General features: G+C 36.3%; 1 protein-coding gene across 4 annotated transcripts in view; it reads left to right on the top strand.

Annotated features, from left to right (window-relative positions):
- LOC139815139 (FHIP family protein AGAP011705) overlaps positions 1–24,700 on the top strand; it is a 197,076-nt gene that overhangs the window by 44,656 nt on the left and 127,720 nt on the right. For all 4 annotated transcript variants that reach the window (XR_011732674.1, XM_071781805.1, XM_071781806.1 and 1 more), the window contains exon 2: positions 227–438. Coding sequence is in view for 3 of the 4 variants with exons in the window: in XM_071781805.1 (XP_071637906.1) it covers positions 227–438 (212 nt within the window). In the remaining variant the exon portion in view is untranslated. The remainder of the gene's footprint in view (positions 1–226; positions 439–24,700) is intronic.

Below are 24,700 nucleotides of genomic sequence, written 5' to 3'. Positions count from 1 at the left end.
TTTTTTTTAAAGAACTTAATTTTAAATATAAAAATAAATATTATTAAAAAAACAATTTTGAAATAAAAACTTAATAATATTTGACAATGTACAATCCTATTAATTAGTTCAGAAACTCAAGTGAGTGGCAAAGAAAAAGCATGGATGTTAATACAAAAATTGATCTGAAAGTTGCTATTATCTTAATCATATTCTTAGTAGAATTAACAATTCGTATACTTTTCAGCCTCCTAAAGGGATACCTAGTCAAGACGATGTACTTGGAGTTGTTAATCATGTTGACCAGATGGTGACGTTACTGATACTAGAGCTACGAGATTCAAATTCGCATAATTATTATCAACAGGGTAACACTGCAACGCATTCTCCATGTTTAGAATACTTATTAAGTGAAAATTTACTTGTTAAATTGTATGATTGGAGTATACATACAGGAAGGTATATCTCTACTCTTATAATGTATATACTTTATTTATTTATATATATATATATATATCTACATTTATGTATATTTACTGTACTTACTGTATTTTATATTCTTTCATGTCTGATTCTTTCTACATGATTGAAATCTCATTCGAGCTTTTATGTATATACAAATGTTTACAAAAGTTGGAGCACTATTGCATATTCTTAAAATCAAATCAAGTCAAAAAGTTCTGTACCACTTTTCTCTTCGACAAACAATTACACACTGTTCAACAAAAAATGACTTTTTTTGAACACCAAAACGAGACTAGTAATTTCTTTTCTAGGACAGTGAATAACGACCCCGTTTGCCAAATTGCTCTATCACGTCACAATTTTGAGATATTTAAAGTTAAAGTTGCAAAAAAACTATTTTCACGTACTTTGTCATATTATAATTACGATATGTAACGTGCTGGAGAAGTTTCATTGCAATCAAAATTAAGTATGTTGTTAGGACTTTCAGCCCTCAAAAGGAATTTTTTATATCCGCTATGATTAACAAGATATTCATCATGGTTAAGGACGTTCTCCGGTTCCAGTCGTGTTCAACTTGAACGAATCATTCCTACATATATTTGTCCCTCTTGTTGAGAGAACTAAGATGAGAACTCACCATGCACAGAAGCGCAAAACTTTTCCTTCTGCGTCGCTTGAAACAATCTAACAATACCGCATTTCTCGTCTTGCGTGTATGTTTACATGGCGTGGGTGAGGTTATGAAAGCAACCACAAAATCATAATCCAGAACCAGAAATGTCGAATTATAATCGCTTAAAAAATGGTAGATTTGTTAGTGGCCAGTAGAATGATCCTGTTATTTTATGATTCTGTTATTTTTTATGTATGTATGTTTCAGAATTTATATAAGTATAACTTATATAAATTATAATTTAAACTGTTACAATAAATAAATATAAAATAAAATTATAATTTACAATTATTTGCAATTTTAAATATTTATAACATTTTAAAGTTTATATTTATGCTTAAAAAGAAAATTTTACTGAAGTTAATTGTTTATCTACAAAATATTACATATAATAACATCTAAAAAATAAAAGGTTATAGCTTCACGCGTGAGAACTCATGCGGCGTTGCCAAGTCACCGACGCCTCTCTCTTCTGTTAAGGCCATTGCACGTAACAAAGTTTTAGTCATAATCGTAAGGCCGTAAGAAAATAGACCAATCACAGTCGATTATTCTCCTCGCGCTTGAAGAATAATCGAGTCAATCAAGTGTGATTGGTCTATTTTCTTCCGGCCTTACGATTAAAACTAAAACTTTGTTACGTGCAATGGCCTTCACTCTGAACCGAGCGAAAAATTCATCAAATCGCGTACTTTACACAAGTATTTCTCAAAAATGAGTACCACAAGGGTATTGACACTTATCGCATATTATTTCTATTTTTATGGAGCATAATCATATACTAGTTATAGTAACGACATCTATCACAGAGTTCACGAATTAGCGCCACTAACATTATGGCTGCGGTCCACTTAACGCTACAAATGCTTTGGAGCGTTCTTCTTCTCCTTCTTTCTTCATTAAAAGAAAAGAGAAGAGGAATGTTTCGAAGAATTTGTAGCGTCAAGTGGACCGCAGCTTATATCGAGTATGTTAGTCATCTAAAGGTGCCTTTTCATGCTGACGCTCGACGCTCATTTTCAGCGGCAAGAAGGTCGCATGACCACAATTGACGCCGGCGTCAATTGAAATTCATGAAAAGGAAAACAGCGTCAAAATTTCGGCGTCTTCGCGCTGCTTTGGCTTTGACGCTTGAAGTTGGAAAAATCCAACTTCTCTTTCTTGACGCTGGCATCATAGTGATGTCACGTGACGTCGCTCAACGCTGTTTTTCAGCGTCCCATGAATTGGCACCTTAAGGCTACGGTCAACGTGACGCTACAAATGCTTCGAAGCATTCCTCTTCTCTTTTTTTTCAATGAAGAAAGAAAGAGAAGAAGAACGCTCCAAAGCATTTGTAGCGTCACGTTGACCGTAGCCTAGGTTGTGGTTCTGTGATACATAGAAATAAAGCATACATATAAGTATGTTTAACGAACATATAAGTGTGGCATTAATTTCCAGCAATCTCGCTCCTTCCGTCACAACAAATTGCCGACGAAGTAAAACGACGAAATTCTTACGTGAAAGAACACCGACGACCACAAGGTATAACCCCAGCAAACACAGAATACACCGAGTGCGCAATTTGCTATCAAATTGCGCACTCGGTGTATTCTGTGTTTGCTGGGACTTCTACGATAAAACTGCGGCAGGCTCTAACCTCTAAATACGCACCCGATTGACGTCCCGGGAAAAAATATTCATATCTGATCATATATGATCATATATGAATGGCCATATATGGTCAGATATGGAAATTGGCCAGATCTGAGGATATATGATCTGGTATTATTGTATATGTTAATATCTGATCAGGTATGATCAGGTACGAACTATATATTTATCAGGTATGAACATATATATTTAAGTAAGTTTCAGAAAATTGTTATATATTTTCAAAAGTTATTTTTTAAGAGTATGCAACTTTATTATAAAAGTAGACTCTACGATACAACTAATACAAAAATTGTGCCGCTCTATAGTGCGAGACAGTGTCGTGTCTTTTGATACCGTTCTTATAACACTGTTTGTCAAATTTTAAATACGAGAAACAGATCCCATCGAATGCCATCTATTGAATACTTTGAGATGCAATATCTGATCTGATCATATATAATATTATATGACTATATAGGTTTATACATGATTATATATGCTCTATATATGGGTATGTAAAACTTATATCTGTTCATATCTCATTTATACATGTTCATATACTGTCAAATATGAATATTTTTCCTGGACATTTTGTTCGCGGATATAAAAGTCCGGGAAAAATATTCATATCTGACAGTATATGAACATATATAAATGAGATATGAACAGATATAAGTTTTACATGCCCATGTATAGAGCATATATAATCATATATGGTTATCTATCGCCATATATGATCAGATCGTGCATTATACATGACACAAGATCTGATCATATATGGCGATAGATAACCATATATGATTATATATGCTCTATACATGGGCATGTAAAACTTATATCTGTTCATATCTCATTTATATATGTTCATATACTGTCAGATATGAATATTTTTCCCGGACATTTTATATCATTATATCCCAATCTGGTCATATATAGACAGATCTGATCATGTTTCATATCATTTCCGGCCGTATATGAACATATACAATCATATACAGCATCGCGTCTTGTCATATATGATCATATACAGTGCCGATACAGTTATGTATGGCCATACATAATTATATCTGATAATACATGGCCGAACATTCTTTATATACGACCATGTAAGGCCAGATACGATTATGTATAGTGTCATATCTGGCTACACATAATAATATGTCTGACCATATATGAACTTATATGATCAGATCTTGTGTCATGTATAATGTACGATCTGATCATATATGGCGATATATAACCATATATGATTATATATGCTTTAGATATGGGCATATAAAACTTATATCTGTTCATATCTCATTTATATATGTTCATATATGTTCATATCTCATTTATATATGTTCATATACCGTCAGATATGAATATTTTTTCCCGGGTAAGAATAAAATCAATAGTAGAATCGATAATATGTATACTGTTCAAATGAATAAGATGGATCCGTCACAATTGGCACAATTCATGCAATTTCAACAAAGCATACTTCAACAAATATTGCCAAATTACTTCTCAATTCGATCGGTACATAATAACTTGGCTCCCTATGTAAAAACATTATTATAAAAGAACAACATGGATTTGTACCGGGACGCTCGACAGCGACAAATCTTGTTAATTACTACGATTTTTTAACTTCTGCTGTTGAGAGTGGATCCCAGGTTGACTCAGTTTATACCGATTTTAGAAAAGCCTTTGACTCAGTTAATCATACAATATTAATGTGTAAACTTCGATCTCTAGGGTTCGGAGGTTCTCTTTTGCGTTGGATATCCTGCTTCCTATCAAACAGGTCTCAAGTCATAAAGTTTAATAATAGCTTCTCCAGAAGTATAAATGTTTTGTCTGGAGTGCCGCAGGGCTCACATCTTGGCCCTCTTTTATTTGTTTTATTTATTAATGACATAGCTGCTATTATTAAATTCTGCTTTTTCTTATTGTATGCTGATGACCTTAAATTATACCGTCGGATTAATGGACCTGCTGATGCACTTTTATTACAACATGACTTATTTGAACTTGAGGAACTGTCTTCGGCTTAACGTCTCTAAATGTTTTGTCATTCATTTTTCTCATAGACGTAACTCATATTTATATAACTATACTCTTGATGGTTTACCTCTCTCAGCAGTGCGAGAAGCTCGAGATCTCGGGGTCTTGTTCAGTGCGGACTTATCATTTAATACACATATACAATCAATAGTTTTATCTGCTTATAGAACGCTTGGATTCATCCTCCGATGGGGTAGATTTTTCGAAAATATAACCACTTTAAAATTATTATACTGTACGTTAGTTCGCCCCAAGTTGGAGTACTTCCATAGTTTGGTCTCCGTATTTTAAATGCCATCAGTTATTGATTGAACGTGTGCAGCACAAATTCCTGCGTATGGCTGCTTATCGGCTAGGTAATCCCATGTCAATTACTTGCCATGACTACTGCACTATATTAGGTAGATTAAATCTGCTATCGTTAGAAAGTAGGAGACTAACCTTTGATCTTACATTTATTTTTAAGCTTCTCAATCACTCTACTGATTGTCCGGATTTGTTGGAACGTATCTATTTTAATATTTCGACTAGAGAATTAAGACAGTACTCCATCTTCCACCTCGGGTATCACCGTACTTTGTATAGCGCAAACTTGTGTAAATAGGCTAATAATATATGCAAGTAATTTCTCCAATAGGGTTGACTTTTTTGGTGGCTCTGTATAAACTTTTAAACAAAAACTTTCTCGTCTACTTTTGTAACCTGAATGTTCTCCATATTATGTTGTAAAATTTTAATTTTATTTTATTGTTCTTGTTTTTTCTTTTCTCTTTGTACGCTAAAGGGTCTATTACCCGTTAATAAAGTTTATTATTATTATTATTATTATTATTATTATTATATGATTGCAGCCCTGGCAGCCCCGAGATTACTCGGAAAACTAACGTACGATGAGAGAACTCATGGCTTTATTAGAAAAACATTTAGCTCTCAAGAAAAATGTACTGGTAGCTCAGCATCAATTTTTATCAAAATATCAAACGGAACAGCAATTGATTGCCGAGTTCGTAGGCACACTTAGAACTGACATCGGAGATTGTGAACTAATTTCACCGTGCAATTGCAGGGCATCAATCGCGGATACATTTATCCGAGCGTAATTTATTCGCGGAATCCGGGACAATACTATCAGAGAACAGTTCCTACAGTCTAAAACATCGGTTTTTAGCGAAATTGTATCTAAAGCCATCACTCTTGAAACCTCGAAAATCGACTCAAAAGAATCAGCACTAAAGACATCCACACCAACCTCAGTCACGAATATCAATAAAGTAACCAAGAAGAACGACAACCGACGAAGAAACCGCAATCGAGCCCAAGACAGGTAAGTACGGAATCAATCAAAAACAAAGAAACAATCGAAACCAAGAATCGACTACAAGAAACTAGGCATCGAAGGGTTATGTCTCAGATGCGGCAGAAATAATCATTTAGCGGCAGACTGTCAGTCAGATAAATTAAACTTTAAATGTTCCGGATGTCACAAAACCGACCACGTCATTAAAGTCTGCATCCGCTTATTACTCGATCAAAAATCAAAATCAAGCCAAAATTCAACTAGTTATTTACAAGATGAAATAGATTCCACGGAATATGGCATATATCGTATAATTGACATTTACCAGAATCAACCATCCAGAGCAACAGATACAGGACGTTATTATACGCAGATTAACATCGAAGGAAAACCTGTTAAATCAGAAATTGACTCCGGTGCAGGATACACATTTTTACCTCGAGATGATCAATTCGCCAGACTCAAACTTGACGTTCCGCTACATCCTGTGAAAATAGGATTTTGATCTTATACACAAAACGTATTTGTGCCTGACAGGAAAATCAAGGTCAACGCCGATTACAAAGGACGATCGATAGGAGGAAAATGTCGTACCGGAAGAATACGCAGCACTTTTGGGCCGAACTTGGATCCGTCGACTGAAGATCAACTTGAATGAGATTGATCAACAGCATTCAACAGTCTCACCGATGCATTCAATTCAAGCTATCAATGAAATCGACGAGATCATGACAGAATACCAGGATGTTTTTGAAGAAAAAATTTGATAATTCCAAACTATAAGGCGACTCTAAAATTACGTAATAATGCGAAGCCAGTTTTTCATCGAAAAAGAGAAATTCCTTATGCACTTTTCAGCCAAGTCGAAAAAGAATTTGAAGCCCTAGAAGCAGCGGGAATTATTACCAAAACGGAAACCAGCGACTGGGGCTCACCCTTGGTGGTTATTCCAAAAGCGGATAGAGGAGTGCGTCTATGCGCAGATTACAAAGTCGAAGTGAACGAGCGCCTCATAAGTGCACATCGTCCAATTCGGAAAATCGACGATATTTTCAACAATCTTCGCAACTCTCGTTACTTCTCGACTTTGTAACGATGTGCCCCGAAAACGCATCGTTCCCGGCAAACATCAGCCGGATACCGCCCACCGGGCAAAGAAAAGCACGAGGTGCTACTGAAATTCCGCATCCAAAAAATCCGAAAGAACTTACCGCGGCAACCGTCTCGGAAACACCGAGCGGTGCCGAACCCGACCGAGCGCCACCGACCGCGATAGCGACGCGTCGGGGCCGTAATACTCGACCGTACCGAACAATCCCGGCGCTCGCGATCGCCGTCGCCGCTACCCCCGCCGCCACCTGACGGCGACACGAGGGTATATAAACCCGCGTTTGTTAGACGTAGTAAGATTCCACAGAGAGACAGCCAGCCGATCCGACCGATCATCCGCTGCTCTCGGATTCCGAATTCCGAACCGAATCAACCTGAGGTAGGAGATGCTCTCTGGCTCCGTCAAGTGACGCATCTTGACGGACAATTCGATCCCGACCAGTTTTCCACCCAATCGTCGCGATGCAGTCTAGAGAGTCACTCTCTAGACTCGCTGAGGATCTCAGCCACACAACACCGTCTCCGTCAAGCCCTATTACCGCGAATTAGCGTAGAGAGTTGCTCTTTACGCTCACCGAGAGTCTTGGTCGCCCGGTACCGCTTCCTGGATCACGTATCTCCGATACCGCCTCGCACAAATCAGTGTTCCCGCGCCGACCGTCGACGTATCACCGCGCCGCATTCCGCAAAATCCACGCGCCCGCCAATCATCGAGAGACAAAGGAAGAGTCTAAAGCCAATCTGTTGGCTTGCCTCGATTAGCTGTGGAAATTCGACTTACATCTTAATCGCCGGAAGTGTTCTCTGTTTCAAGAACGTATAGAATTTTTGGGGCATGTCATCGAATTCAACAAAATTTCGAAATCACCTGTAAAGATTGCAGCCGTTACGGAAATACCAAAACCAACATTGACTGAAGAAGTAAAGAAATTTTTAGTATTGGTAAACGTACTATGCCCGCTTCATCCCAAACACTTCATTGATCACAGCATCGTTGCGTTATTTACTGAAGAAGAACACGGCTTTTAAGTGGACGGCTCAATGCGAAGCAGCTTTTATTCACCTCAAGCAACCAAGCAAGAAATTGCGAGTGATGGAGTACTCATGCCATTCAATCCGGAACTGCCAAAGTGCCAGTTCAACTCGCATGTGACGCAAGTCCTATCGGCATTGCGGGAATATTATCGCAACATTATCAACGATCAAGAATGTCCAATTGCATTCGCATCCCGTTTCTTAACACAGGCAGAACAAAATTATTCTCAAATTGACAGAGAGGCGTTAGCAATTGTCTTTGCAATCAGTCATTTTTTCCGGAATCTGTTCGCACGACCATTCAAACTCATCACCGACAATCAACCATTGGTACGAATTTTTCACCAAAATGCGAAGATTCCATCAAGTTCATCTAATTTGCGAAGAATCAGTACTCAGAATTTCAACTCCGAAGATCACATGCAAATCCCTTCGTGAAGAGACACGTAAAAACGAACATCTTTCAAAAATTTTGCGAGAAGCACAGAAAAACAGCACAACGGAATCTAAATTTTCTATCGATAACAATATTATATTCAGAGGATAATGGGTAGTTTCCTTTGTCGTTACAAGCATCAGTGCTACAAGAACTGCATCGCACACACATCGAAATATCGGAGATGAAGCAGCTTGCTTGTCGCTATGTCTATTTTAGAGACATGTAGAAAACAAATTGACAAAGACATCGAACGACTTGACCGTGCATATCCTGCATGCGTGAAAAACAGTCCACCGAAAGCACCCTTACATCCATGGGAGGAGCCAGATAACAATTGGCAACGCATTCACGTCGATTATGCAGGACCGTTCCAAGGGTATTATTTCCTAGTAATTATGGACGCGAAATCAAAATGGGCCGAGATCGAACCGTGTGTGGCAGCGCCCACTTCGCTATCAACAATTAAAATATTAAAGGACGTGTTTTCTCGGCACGGCTTTCCGGACGTAATGGTTTCGGACAACGCCATAATTTTCACCAGCGAAGAATTTCAACAATTCTGCAAAGAAACCGGAATTTTTCCCAAATTTATCGCTCCAGGACATCCAGCTACAAACGGGTTGGCAGAAAGAAACATTCAGACACTCAAGAAGAAGCTTGCAGCCATGATCGACGAACCCCTATGAATGCGACATAAAGTTCGGGAAATACTTTTTCGGTATCAAGCAACACCCCTGAAGAATGGGAAATTGCCTACAGAATAATATCTACATCGACCAATTCGTATCCAGCTAGATGCATTGAAACCCCAAGTACCAGCCATCTATCAAACCTAGACGCCCGGCTCGACAGCTAAGCGTGAGAGAACGTGTACAGGCACGATATTAGGCGAATAATAAAAAGCAGTGGAAGCTAGGAACAATTATTAAAAAATTCGGACGACTACATTATTTGGTCCAGCTTGAAGACAGCAATACATTCAAATGCCATATCGACCAATTGCGAGCATCCGGAGTACAACCGAAAAAATCAGTAACGTTTGCACTGATGAAGATCGCCGAAATCCAGATGTTCCAGTCAGCCAGCAAACCTCTGACGTCAATAATAGGGAAAGTCCGGATGTAGGAGACTTGGTGAACATTCCAATCAGCCAGTCAAACCCTGATGTTAACAATAGAAGAAGAGAAGGATCTGAACCTACAGCAGAATCCAGCTGTAAATCCAGAGCAAACGGTGCGTCAATCAAACAAAGAACGACGGCCACCGGGATATCTTCGTGACTATATAACCTAAAATAAATAACAGTAAAGGCCATTGCACGTTACAAAATTTTATCGTAATCGTAAGACCATAAGAAAATTGACCAATCACAGTCGAGTATTTTCATTATGGTCGAAAAATAAGGTATAGTGATTGGTCAATTTTCTTACGGCCTTATAGTTGTGACTAAAATTTTGTTACGTGCAATGGCCTTAATTAACGATAGGATTCCGGTAACGAAGTCAATAAACGTGGGAGAACTATAGTAACGACACCTATCACAGAGTTCGCGAATTAGCGCCACTAACATTATATCGAGTATAAGCGATTTTTGGCAATCGTTTGGTATAGTTTGGTACATATACCAAAGTTGCTATCGGTGGTTGCTATTGGTTCTGGTGCAGTTCTGGTACCCTTTGGTTGCTTATACCAGAGTCACGCCAAAAATTGCCTAATGTTAGCCATCTAGGTTGTTGTTCTGTGATACATAGAAATAAAGCATACATATAAGTACGTTTAACGAACATATAAGTGTGGCATTAATTCCCTGTAATCTCGCTCCTTCTGTCACATTAGTTTTTCAAAAACATTTAGAGAAAACTTTTTTCACAATTCATTATAATGTCTCTTCCACAATAGCTCGGAATAGGCATCCCATGTTAAAAGTTGAAACTTTGAAACTCACATCAGTATCTCGATTTTTAAAGAATTATATAGAAAGCAGGGCTAAAATTTTCCGGGGATTGTCATGATGTGTATAATTTTTTCTTTCCGATTTTTTGGAAACCGGTACCGAAATTTGTCTAATTTTTTGAGAAATAATACGTAATTTTTAGGGAAATAATAAGTATAATGTCCGATAGCGAGGTATTAATTTATTAATGGACCGATTTTTTTGAAACCGGTGCAAAAATTTTTCTAATTTTCCGAATCTTAAAGAATTATATAGAAACTAGAATTTCCCGGGGATTGCCATGATGTGTATAATTTTTTGTTACCGATTTTTTTTGTAAACCGGTACTGAAATTTTTTATAACCGATTTTCTTAATATGGCAATGTGTTTAGAATGTTCTAATACGTGGTTTTTTTGTTTATATATAACTTATAAATTAATCAATCAAATTTAAAAGAATTATATATTATATGAAATAGACGTAGGAAAGAGTGAAAAATATAATCGAATTATTAAAAAATTAATAAAAAATAATAAAACTGCGCAAATTAGAATTTTGCACATTGCCGCTACATGGACCTTTACCGAAGAACAAAAGTATCCCTCCAAGATCCATGAGAATTTCCCCCACGTTAAAAAAGATGGAAATATAGTAAAAGAAATATAGTAAAAACATTTAGTATATTTTACTTCTCAAAAATTTTTAAATTAAAAAAACAAACACGCAAATTAAAAACTTGCATATTGCTTCCACATCATTTTATTTAGCCTATAAAGTTTCTTAGAAAGAAGCCAATTCATTATATGCTAATAATTTGAGAAATTTCTTATAGAGAAAAATTTATGAGCTAAAAAAGAAACAGGCACAGTAACAACTGTGTCGCAAGCAACAACGTAAACCTACGTCAACTGTCACTATTTCATGTTAAAGTATTCAGCGAAGGAAAGTAGACGTAGGGCTACGTCAACTGTTTTTGGCTGAATAATAGTGACAGTTGACGTAGCCCTACGTCTACTTTCCTTCGGTGAATACTTTAACATGAAATAGTGACAGTTGACGTAGGTCTACGTTGTTGCTTGCGGCACAGTTGTTACTGTTTTTATTTAATCAAAAATTTCAGCACTTTATTAAATTTCGAGATTTAGCAGCGCCAAGTTTTTTTACAAAAAAAATTTATTTTATTTTATTTTATTTTAATTCACGCGAAACGAGTTGTCACATGGGTTCGTTGCGTGTTTTACGAGCTCGTTTAAGTAGAGGTGATATTAAACAAGATAAGTTAGTCGATCATCTGTGTGAATATTTGTGGCGATATACAATAAACGCGAGCTCGTAAAACACGCCACGAACTCATGTGACCACCAGGGGGGCGGAACCTACTGCCTCCACGCATATACTTTCCACGCGAAACGATTTGTCACATGGGTTCGTGGCGTGCTTTACGAGCTCGTTTAAGTAAAGGTGGTATTAAACAAGATAAGTTAGTCGATCATCTGTCTGAATATTTGTGGCGATATATAATAAACGAGTTCGTAAAGCACGCCACGAACCCATGTGACCGCAGGGGGCGGAACCTACTGCCTCCACGCATATACTTTCCACGCGAAATGAATTGTCACATGGGTTCGTGGCATGCTTTACGATAGAGGTGGTATTAAACAAGATAAGTTAGTCGATCATCTGTGTAAATATTTGTGGCAATATACAATAAACGAGCTTGTAAAGCACGCCACGAACCCATGTGGCACCTCGTTTCGCATGGAAAGTGTATGCGTGAACTATTTCGACTTTTTTATTAGTCATTTATGCCTTCCAATACTTAAAATAGCTGCTATATTTTCCAAACTTTTTTTGTTAATAACTTTTTAACAAGCGACGGCTAAAACCTTCTGAAGGTCACTCAGGAGGGTGACCTTGACAACATATGTCAAGGTCAAGGTCATCGGAGGGTGATCCGTATCACTACATAATTACATATATTGTAATCGCCTGTATAATTATATGTGTAGTCACATATAATTATATATAATATCACATATAAGTATGGAAATTTTGCTTTTTATATATAACGCTACATGAAATTATATAATCATATAGAGTTATATATACTTCCATATGAATCTTATTATATGTATTCATACATGAGTGCATATATGATCTATTGTTCATATCTAATTATATTTGGAATTATATATGCTCATATATAATGATATATGTGGACCTATATATAATTTTATATAAAGTACCAAATTTCATATATAATCACATATAATCATATATATTTATATATAATTATATATAATCTTTTTTTCCCGGGTGGTGTAAATTTTTCGTCATATTGATATATTCCTTTGACGCAATGACGATAAACAACAATTTTGATGTCATATTGACGTCATTTTGACTGGGCTGTTTTCATGCACTGGATAGACTTTTAGCCGCCCGGTGTTCGTATCCTTGCACTTAAGCCAAATCTATTCTTTCTTATTATAAGAGAAAATATTTTCACGGATAAACTGAGCTATAAAAAATATTTTACTTAAAAAAAATGTTTTATTTTTTTAGTGCTTGTCTATTAGTTTCACTAATAAAGATAGTTGGTTAAATTAACTACGACTGTTGGTTGGATCAGCCATGATAGTTGGTTCCATCAACCAACTAACTTGGTAAAGCCAACCAAAACAATAGGTTAGAGAGACCAAGTCACACCAATTTCTCTTGGATGGTCCAACCAAGTACTATTGGTTGTTTCAACTACGGCAGTCTAACCAAGTGCCGTTGGTATATGTAACCAAGAAATCAGCTGGCGCATATATAACCAAGGCACTTGGTCGAGGCGACCATTTTCTTGGTTATCCCAACCACTTTTTTCCATACAGTGGAATGTGAGGAGAATACTCGACTGTGATTGGTCAATTTCTTACGGCTTAGAGCTTAAATACCCTTTAAGTGCCCATCTACAATAGGTGTTTTAAGCCCTAAGCCTTAAGAAAGTGTTCAATCACAATTGAATTTGAGGAGAATAATTGACTGTGATTGGTCAATTTCTTAGGACTTAGGGCTTAAAACACCTATTGTAGATGGGCACTAAAACAAGGTTGTAGACCAACACTAACTGTTGATTTAAGCTCTAAGAAATTGACCAATCGCAGTCGATTATTCTTCTCACATTCGACTGTGATTATTCAATTTTTTAGGGCTTGCGGCTTAAATCAACGGTTACGGCCATCATAAATCAGCCTTTATTTCTCACTGGAAAGCGTCTATATGAAGACTCCCTAAACAGAATTTTCATCAACCTGTTGCTGGCCGTATGGGTGGACCCTAACTTTCCGCCTGGTGTCATTCAATCACGAAAAAGAAAATAATTGGGGGGAGTCCAAAGGATATGTAACCTATCTATTTTCTTTTACTTGAAAGTACACATGTAGGCACCAGGCAGGCGAGGCAAAGCCGTTCCTCCGCATAAAAAAAATAACCTAACTCCAAGCCTATTTCTAAAAACTTGAAATTAAAGTTTGGTCGAAATAGACTTGAAGTTATATAAATTAGTTTTTTTAAGATAGAGCCCCTCCTCCGCCTACATGTATACTTTCACGTAAAAAAAAATCAGTATAAAATTACCTTTTTCAAAAAAAGTAAAAAAAAAAACGCCAAGTACACACAATGTATTTTGTAAATTCAAAAATTAAACCTAAGTGGTAGCTTTATTTAATTCTCCTTAACAAAATTATATCACAATATTATGTTACCTAACTCAACCCAAGTGACATGTATTTCAAAAAAAGATGTGAAATCTTTAAATTGGACCAATTGCAAAGAGAATATGTATATTGCTTTGAAAAATTATTGTTGTGCAACTACTTTGATGAAAAAATAAAACCCAAGTGGTATATATCTTTGTGTTCCCATTCAAGGATCTTCTTATTCCAACCCAAGTGGTAATAGCTTCTTAATATTCTTCTTAACAAAATTATAATATTACAAAAAATCATTTTAATCACAAAGAATTGAAGACGTAACAGTACAAAATAAAAATATTTAATTAAAATAAAATTAATAAATTTTTCTTTTAAAAAACTTATAAAAAAACTTTGCGCGCTGCTTTATTACTTCCGTCGCATTTTTCCCTAAATTATGTTTATAATTATGTTTATTCAATCAAAAATCTTAGTATTAATGTTTAAATTTTAATGTTTAAGTTTTGAAGTCTAGCAGCGCCAAGTTTTTTACAAAAAAAAGTTATTTATTTTATTTTAATTAAATATTTTTATTTTGTACTGTTACTTCTTCAATTCTTTGTGATTAAAATGATTCTTTGTAATATTATAATTTTGTTAAAAAAAATTAAAAAGCTATTACCACTTGGGTTGGAATAGGAAAACCCTTGAATGGGAACACAAAAATATATACTACTTAGGTTTTATTTTTTTATCAAAGTAGTTGCACAACAATAATTTTTCAAAGCAATATATACATATTCTCTTTGCAATTGGCGCGATTTAAAGATTTCACATCTTTTTTTGAAATACATGTCACTTATTGGGTTGAGTTAGGTAACATAATTTTGTGATATAATTTTGTTTAAAAAAATTAAATAAAGCTACTACTTATAGGTTGGATTTTTGAATTTACAAAATACATTGCGTGTACTTGGCGTCTTTTTTTTACCTTTTTTGAAAAAGGTAATTTTGTATTGATATCACACATTTTGTACTGACTGTTAAGCAGGAATCGGCAAAAAAATTTTTTATTTTTTATTTTTTTATTATTCACGAAATTAGCAATAACAACGAATTAAATTTTTATTGAATTAGCAAATTAGTAATTAGTCACAAAAAATACTAATTACATAAAAATTATTAATATTTAGATAAAAGTAAATTACAGATTAGTTAAAAAATTGGTAATTTGTCAGAGAAAAATTTCTAGTTCGTGAAAGTTAGTTAGTTAGAAAGATACTTTATTACCCCAAGGGATCCAAAAGGGCGTTTTGTAGGGACGTACCTGTCTTGTTTGGTCTTTCTTAATTAACAAGACTACTGTATTTATAAGTAATTAGCTGATTTATTGTAGTACAATCAATATTAAGAGTACGGTACGAGCTCAACGTAACAACGGTCTATCTGTGAGCCTTGCACGCCACCTCATCTCTATCCACGCATGATACGCGCATGCGTGGTGTAGTCGTAAATCATTACCAACCTGTGACAGTACCCAACCCTGTACATGTTCCTTACATATATGAAGGCCCTGCCATGCCATAGGTTCATTGGCGTTTTTCAGGGACGTGACCAACCCTCTTTACAAAATATCAAAAAATATTAAAAACAAAATCAAAATTGACAGAAAATCAACCTATACGAAAATCAACCACGTTCGAACACCGGATCAGAAACCGGATCAAATAGTCAAAAATCGGAAATCAAAAACATTGTTTATCTTCTCGCTGATAAATTGGTACTTGGAGACTGTTTCGTACAAGCTCGCGCAGGAGCCTATATAGGCTCTAGATTTATAGAAAGGGAAACGACACTACACTCATAGTTCCGTCGGTAAAGAGATTGTGTATTTCAAAGTTAATTAGTATTTCAATCTTTGATTATTTTATAATAAACGTATACGCCGTATTAGAAAGTTTTGTGCAAAGAACAAACTGCATAAATACAAAATAAGAAAATGATGAATTAGTAATGAATAATCCTTTCTTATATATGTTTCAATATTTTTATCTTTTGTCAGAAATTATTATAAGAAGCCAGATTTCCTGTATGCTTATCTCTCGATAGGAGAAAACAATCCAATGCTTTCCAGACTTAAATCTTCTTTAAGAAGGGATCATTCATATTAAACATATTATTCAAACGCAGAATACATAAAATTGGCAAGAATATACAAAGAATAAATATAATTGAAGTACTGTGTCAATTCGTAATAGTTAGGAAATAATCCTTTTATCTCTCTATCTCTTTCGACAGGTAATTAAGAACATACATACATCGGACACAAACGAAAGAATGATTATGCTTATACAGTCTATTGTGCTTGGTTTTACAAATCAAATATAACGTACTTTCTATATCAATTGACACAGTAACTTCCGCAGTAAATCGAATTATATAATGAGTATTAAAGCGATTAATAAACAACTCAGTAAAATGAATATCGAATTTAATTAAGTAATAAGAAATATTTCGTATATAATACGTTTTTTCGTAAACGGTAATGAATGGCCAATAGCCACGAGTTCGAATCACAATATACGCAAATATAATACCGAATACACGTGAATATCCGAATCACGTTTCACTCTCTGTCATATGTATCTATAATGCAAGTGTAAATTACTATACATCGAGAATAAATGAGTTTACTCGCGGGTTGCAACCACTCGAAATGAACGTAATTTATACTGAGCTCAGTTAGATATCTAATTCCGGAATATTTACAAGTGGCTACGTAGCCTTTCTGCGAGGACATAGTTCGTCGCCTCGTGCTTTCTCGAACACTGTAATCAGAAGATCGTAATTTATGATAGAACGTTAAGTTCATCATAATCTTCTAGAGAAATGTATAACAATCTCTCTTAAGTGATCTCTGGGTTACAAGAGCTCGATATGTTACCTGAAAGCAACTGCCGTGGTTGTCTCTGGATAATAATGGTCTCCTTGACCAAGCCTCTGAGGGCATTCTCCAATGGCCAAGATGGCCGTTTCGTCCTTCGTTAACGTGGTTACGGCGTAATGGCAAAGTTCGTCCTTCCTTCATTAGGCTCGACCCGAGGCACGTTCGATAACCTCTTTCCTCTAATCAGGGTTGCAAAAAGCCTCCTTCGATAGTAACGATACCTCTCCGCTTTCGTTCTCAGACCCAGAAGTCTGGCGGATTACAATCGCGTATCAACTTTTAGAATATTCGAACACGACAGAATTATACAGACGCGACTGCACGCTTCGGTAGCCGGAAGACGAATGCTCGCTCGGCGGGCTGCACGCCCGTCCCGACACGCCCACGCCTGCGCGGTATCGTTTCTCCGTGCCGTGTTCCGGCGCTGGGGCGCAGCGCGGTCGGCGCAGCGCGCGCAAACACATAACATTAAAATTAAGCTAGGGAACAGTAACACCACCGCCATCTATGATCACTCTACCGTATCGCCACTGATACATCAACAATGCTCACAGATGTCTACACATACACAATCTCTTCACGCTTTACTTTACTCTTTAAACAGAGACCGACGCAATTCGGGGATCGTGACGCTTGACACATCGCGCAGCCTGGTTCCTCTGAGCACGGCCCATAATTGGACTCGACGAATCGTCCTCCCGGTTCATGCTGAGGCTCAGGTCACCATTTTCGCTTATTTTCTCGCCGTTACCGTACTGCATGCGGTTCTGCGGCGCCTCCGCGTTCCCGCACACCCCGTAAGCGCGAGCGATGGTGTGCAGCCGCTGCGGCTGAGCACGCGACTCTTGCGCGTTTCGGTCACTCCTGTTGTCACAGCTCTGCCCCGGGGGGCCTTATGTCGCTTCTCTTCCGGATTGTTACTTGACTTCTCAGCGGCGCATGATGCTTGCACCGGGTGCCATCGCATTTGACACGGTGCGTATCTGCTGTACGTTCGGGATATTGGGGTTGCCGCTCAGCGGTGAGCCACCTCTCATTGGTCTAGCGGGGTAACACGGCCACAGCCGCTGGTTAGGTCGCCTCTCGCATTAACCAGATGGCTCTTCGTTTCCAGAAACTTTGTCATTTGATCCAGCCGTATTCTCCCCTGGTCTCCTCCTCCTGCTGTTTGTTACTTCCTTCTTCTTAATCGGCCTTTGTTTTTCCTTTCTCCTCGTCTGTCTCCATCAATAGGCTCTCCTCAAGCATGCTTGCTATCTCCTCATCCTCAGGTTCTTTTGGTTTCTCGCCATCTTCTTCCCTCCTTTCCTTTCTCTTTTTCTTCTCCTCTCCTTCTCTGATTCTCCTTTCTATAGATTTATCCTCGTCCATCTTAACTTTTAGTCTGCTCCCTACCCTCCTCCTTGCGTCTAACACCCTCCATTTTTTCTCCTCGCTTCCCAACCTCACCAGCATCGTCAGCCATTCTCTTCTCAGCCCTATCACGCTTACTTCCTTCATTTCTACCTTTAACTTCAGGCCCTCAAAGAATAGCTGCCTCACCTTCTCCCAGTTCGTTCCCTTTCCCGTCCATCTGTTCTTCTCTATCCTTATTATTATGTTCTTCCTCCTTCTCTCGTCATCATTCCTCTCATCGTCGTCGGACCACCACTTCCTTTTCTCTAGCCTGCCCCTGCTCTCTGCGCTCTCGTCTCTTTTCCTTTTCCCCGTACCCTGTTCCAGTCTGCGTACTTTTCTTCTCAGGCTTTCAATCTCCTCTCTCTCTGATCCTTTATTTCTTCCTTCAGTCCTCTCAATATTTCATTTGTTTGATCCCTTATCAACTTATCCAGTGTCTCTTTCTTTACTGTCACCTTCGCTCTGAACTCCATTTCTTCCCTTTGTCTCGTGCTCTCCTTCTCTCTGACCTTATCTGTAATTAAATGATTTTTCTTAGCCGTCTACCAAGTAACCTCCTTCTCCTTCCTCCTCCCTCCGTCCCGCCTCATCCCCTCTATTGCTTTCATCCATTCCTCCCCTTCTCCCTTTTCACCCAATATCCTCCCTACCACGTCCTGCCAACTCTCTCCCTCCCAATCCTCCCATCTTGAACACTCTCGTGAAAGTTAGTATTTAGGTGAAAATGAATTAATTTCTTTTGCAAATTGGTAATTAGTAGAAATAAATTCTTTATTATTAAAATAATTAATAGTATGTAAAAAATAAATTACTATTTGAAAATTAATAATTAGTAGAAAATAATTATTAATTTTTTCAATAATAAATAAATAATCTCAGGTAAATTATTTATTTTAAAAATTATTAATTGATTGAACATAAATAATTTATCAATGTTAGTTTATTGCTCGACTAACTGGCAATAAGAGAACAAAGACTGCACAACGTTTCGGCCCACGGTTAGGGCCCCACAGGCATGTCCGTTGATTTCTTATGACGAGTCGGTTAGACGAATAGATCGCACTTGAAAAGGGCTCTAACCGTGGGCCGAAACGTTGTGCAGTCTTTGTACTCTTATTGCCAGTTAGTCGAGCAATAAACTAACATTGATATTTTAATCACTGGCAAATAAAGTTATTTTTCTTTATAAATAATTTAATTATTGCAGTTAAAGGTGGTTTAAGAAATAATTATGTTAATATTATATATATGTATATTACGTATATATATATAGGGTTATGTGGGGTGATGTGCAACACGTTCACGCGTTGCTCGGAAAACATATCCAAAAATTAAATTCTTGAATATATTATGGCTGTATAATGTAGAGGAAGGAAAATACTACAATTCTGCGTGATTAGATTTTCAAAATTTTAAATTTTTCCTAAAAATTTTTCGAGTTTTCAAAAAAACGTCTGTTTTAGCATTTTCAAATTTTCTTGGGGTGATGTGCAACACAGGTAAAATTAAAGTAAAAAATGCATGAATATCGACATCAATCGACTTAAATGTTAAATTTGGGCTTCTTAAATACAAATTAATCGAAATTTGGTGAACAAAAAATTTCACTGTATTGTAATCGACCTCTGACAAATGGAAATTTCAAAAAAAAATTCATTTTTTATTTGATTTCTTATTTATTTATCGCTTAAAAATTAATATAATGAAAGGAAAAACGCAACCGGATGATCGCCTTTCAGCAATTTTATTGCTGCCCAAATTAACTCGCAATTGACCGGAACAGCGATACCCTTATTTTTATACTTTCGTGGCATAATGACTAAACACATTGAAAAATGCATTAAAACACTTCATATACACATGTTCCATCGTAAAATAGCGATAAACTAGCGAAAAATGAGTGTTGCACATCACCCCAAAAAAAGTGTTGCACATAACCCCAAACACGCTATTTTGCGCGGCATGACACCAACACAACGTAAGAAAATCACAAAATCGCTGTGGATTATCAAAAGTACTTAAAAAACTAACAATATAAAAATATTTACCTATAAGATGACCTAAAACCAATTCACGAAATCACTATGAATGTGAAAAGCGAAAATTACATTGAGCTCGAGAAATTTAACTCGCTTTTCGTACAGCAAACCAGGGTGCGTGCCATCTCGCGAGTTATTTATCTAAAACAAGGTACTATTGACACAAATAGATGACAGTATGCGGTTCTGTCAAATGTCGACATGCAGACCAGGAATCGGAAACGTTGCACATCACCCCATGTTGCACATCACCCCACACAACCCTATATATATATATATATATATATATATATATATATATATATATATATATATGTAGGTCTAGAGGTATGTTCCGGGACTGTTTACGTTTTTTGAAATGTACAGTCCTGGAATATAACGCATATATATGTAATCAGATTCAAAAAATTGTCCCGAAACGTGCCGTAGGACATGAATTTTTTCCAGGACAGTCCTGGAAACTGCCAAATGTCCTGGAATATACCGATGTAAAAAAATAAAAGTCCCGGAACATACTTCCGGACCTACATATATATGTATGTTACGGGCAATTTGATTAATCCGGTCATTATGCATAATGGCCGGGCATTATGCATAATTCCCGCTTCTTTCGGGACATTTGAATAATAAAAGCAAAAATGTTCGAATTAATCAAACTGACCGGTCATTATGCATAATGCCCACAGACAAGTGGGAAATGTGATTAACATATTAAAATATCTTTCTAAAAAGAATGGCAGTTTGTCTATAATTTCAACTTTTTTACTTACAATGAGTTCATGCACTAAAATATTTTATATTTTGTGTTTAAACATAAATTTATAATAAACAAATTAATAAATTATTTGGTAAATGTGCAGAATAGTGGCCTCCTCACCGATTTCGTTGAACTTAGGCTTAATCGAAGCGTTTTTGCACAAAACGACCGAATCTGACAGAAAAAAGTGTCGCTCTGCTGCCCCGCAAAGCGAGATATAGGTTAGTGACGCGCTTTAAACAGTTAAATACTTTTAAAGCGCGTCATCTAACCTATGTAGGTTATTGACGCGCTTGAAACAGTTAAATACATTTAGGGCCGGTTGTTCCAACCTTTTGGTAAGCTAACTAATAGTTAGATCATATATATATATGTCTCTGTTTATTCTTTACATTAGACAAAGATAGGCATTGATTTAACTATTGGTTAGCTTACCAACAGGTTGGAACAACCGGCCCTTAAAGCGCGTCATCTAACCTATGTAGGTTAGTGACGCGCTTTAAACAGTTAAATACTTTTAAAGCGTGTCACTAACCTACATAGGTTAAATGACGCGCTTTAAAAATATTTAACTGTTTAAAGCGCGTTACTAACCTACATATGTCAGATGACGCGCTTTAAATAGTTAAATACAAAATATCTGCTTTAAAAATCAACTCAAATGAGATGATTTATCAAAATGACCATTTAGCATTGGGAAATATGCATAATGACCGGGCAATTTGATTAATCTTTCTCTATTAATCATATTGATCGAACAAATTGGGACTTATGCATATTGCCCGGCCATTATGCATAATGCCCAATCAAATTGCCCGTAACATATATATATATATATATATATATATATTAGGGTGGCAATATTTTTGGGTCAAAAATTTGATTTTAAGTCTCACCCCTTAAATTCGTTCTACGAACCCTCACATGAAGACCCTTGAAGAGCAGGCGCTGTAACTTAATATTTAGAGGTCGTTTAAAGCTTCTAAACATTAAATTTTTTTCGAAAAAGTGGTAAAAAACTGCATTTTTTACTCATTTTCACTGCTAAATCTCTTTTAGTTACCTTATTAAAGTACCTGGCCATCAAGTTTGAGGTACAACACATGAAACAAAATATAGAAAAGACTGAAGAATATAATAAAATTAAAAAATTTCGGTAAACCTTTTTTTAACAGAAATCGGTAACCCCTTTATTATTAACAATTTTTATTAATTCTATTATATTTTTCAGTCTTTTCTACCCCTATTTCATATATAATTCGTTAAGATTAGGTTGATCAGTTCTGGAGTTATAGAAATTTCTGTAAATTTGGCACAGACATACATACATACATACATACATACACACATGCGACATTTTTTTTAATGCAATATTTCGACGTTTTAAAACACTCTGAACATATTGACATTAAAAACTCAAAAAACAATCTTTTTTTTGGTTTCTTCTACCCCTATTTTATATATAATTCTTTTAAATTTGGTTGATTAAAGCCAACTTTATACGCAATCAAAGGTTCATATACGAATTTACGAAAACAAAGCTTCCTCTATGAGGAAGCAATAAATATAAGTAATTAATGCAATCTTTGGCATAAGATCGTCTATAGCAAATATAAAATGATTTAATTAATTTAACCATTTTTTAACCATCCACGGCTTGTTTCGCGTAAGTAAATATATCAAACTTTAGAAAAACATTCTATCATCTTCAAACTAAAGCCTCTCTAAAGTTATATGCTATAGCTTAAAAATTAATGGTCGTTAATTGCTTTAAAATATTGCTATTTTATTAAATAGTGCACTTAATGTAATTTTCTACATTGAATCTTTTTATTATTTTAGAAAATAAATTATATAAAGCTATAATGAGGAGTACGACCAGTATACGAGCATTAATCCATGTTACAACAATTTTAACTTGTATCAAAATTTAATAAATTGACGTTTCGTACCATACTCGGACTTCATCAGAATTGTCAATTAAGCAAATAATTAATAAACTAACATATATCGGGGTCAAATCGCAATCAATCAAACATGGAGAAGTACCGCAATCACAAAGTCAAAAAACTTAAACATTGTAGAACGCTTTCTTCGCAAGTCAATCATGCTCCAGTTAAATTTCCGTTTGTATTAAGTATCATCGTCCCGTGGAGACCCATGCAAGTCCACAATTTCAAAAGGCACCATACATTTATGGACCAACTTAGTGGCAACTGAATAAATGTATTTAGATAAGATGATATAATATCGACTCAATAAAATTACAACTCAATAAAAGTATATAACATCAGACTGGATGAATCCAAGCATTCGGTGATAACAGATCATATTTTAAATTATAATCACACCTTTGACTGGGATAATACATGTATCTTAGATCATGAACCATTAGATAAGATGATATAATATCGACTCAATAAAATTACAACTCAATAAAAGTATAACATCAGACTGGATAAATCCAAGCATTCGGTGATAACAGATCATATTTTAAATTATAATCACACCTTTGACTGGGATAATACATGTATCTTAGATCATGAACCATTAGATAAGATGATATAATATTGTTGAGAATCTAACGCTCGAAAAGTGAAAGCGAGCGTTGGGAATATTCGAGAACGCTCGATTTGCTCCAAAACGCGTTTATTTGCCTTTCCCCCGTTTTTTTTTGTGTTTTCGCTCGCGCCCGGACCACAGGTGTACATCGCGTGATCGCTCGTACTGCGACCAATAGTCTGGTCGCTCGACGATTTGGAGCCAATCAGCGCTTCTCACGTCTCGAAATTCCTCGCGGAAAAGTTCGGAGTTCCGGCCGCGATCGCTTCGCTTGCTCCGGCCGGGAGCTCAGTGAGCCCTAATAGCAATTCGTACGCGACACGTGTATTTTTTGATAGCGAAAAACGGAGTCGAATCGTAGCGAATCCTAAGTGGTGTAATAGCGAGTGCGATCTTTCCACGCGAATCTGACATTGTAACCAGCTTTCAATAAAGTGACTCTTGTCTCGTTTTACACGAGCTATTGACTATTTTTTGTGCTCTCCTCGGCGCGGCGCGCGAAAACATCGAGCGGTTTACTAACAAATATCGACTCAATAAAATTACAACTGAATAAAAGTATAACATCAGACTGGATGAATCCAAGCATTCGGTGATAACAGATCATATTTTAAATTATAATCACACCTAATTATAATTTAAAAAATATGATCTGTTATCACCGAATGCTTGGATTCATCCAGTCTGATGTTAT

This window comes from Temnothorax longispinosus, chromosome 6 (genome assembly GCF_030848805.1).
Source record: "Temnothorax longispinosus isolate EJ_2023e chromosome 6, Tlon_JGU_v1, whole genome shotgun sequence".
NCBI lineage: Eukaryota > Metazoa > Arthropoda > Insecta > Hymenoptera > Formicidae > Temnothorax > Temnothorax longispinosus.
The sequence above is the reverse complement of the archived record's forward strand: the minus strand, read 5'-3'. Positions and strand labels throughout refer to the sequence as shown.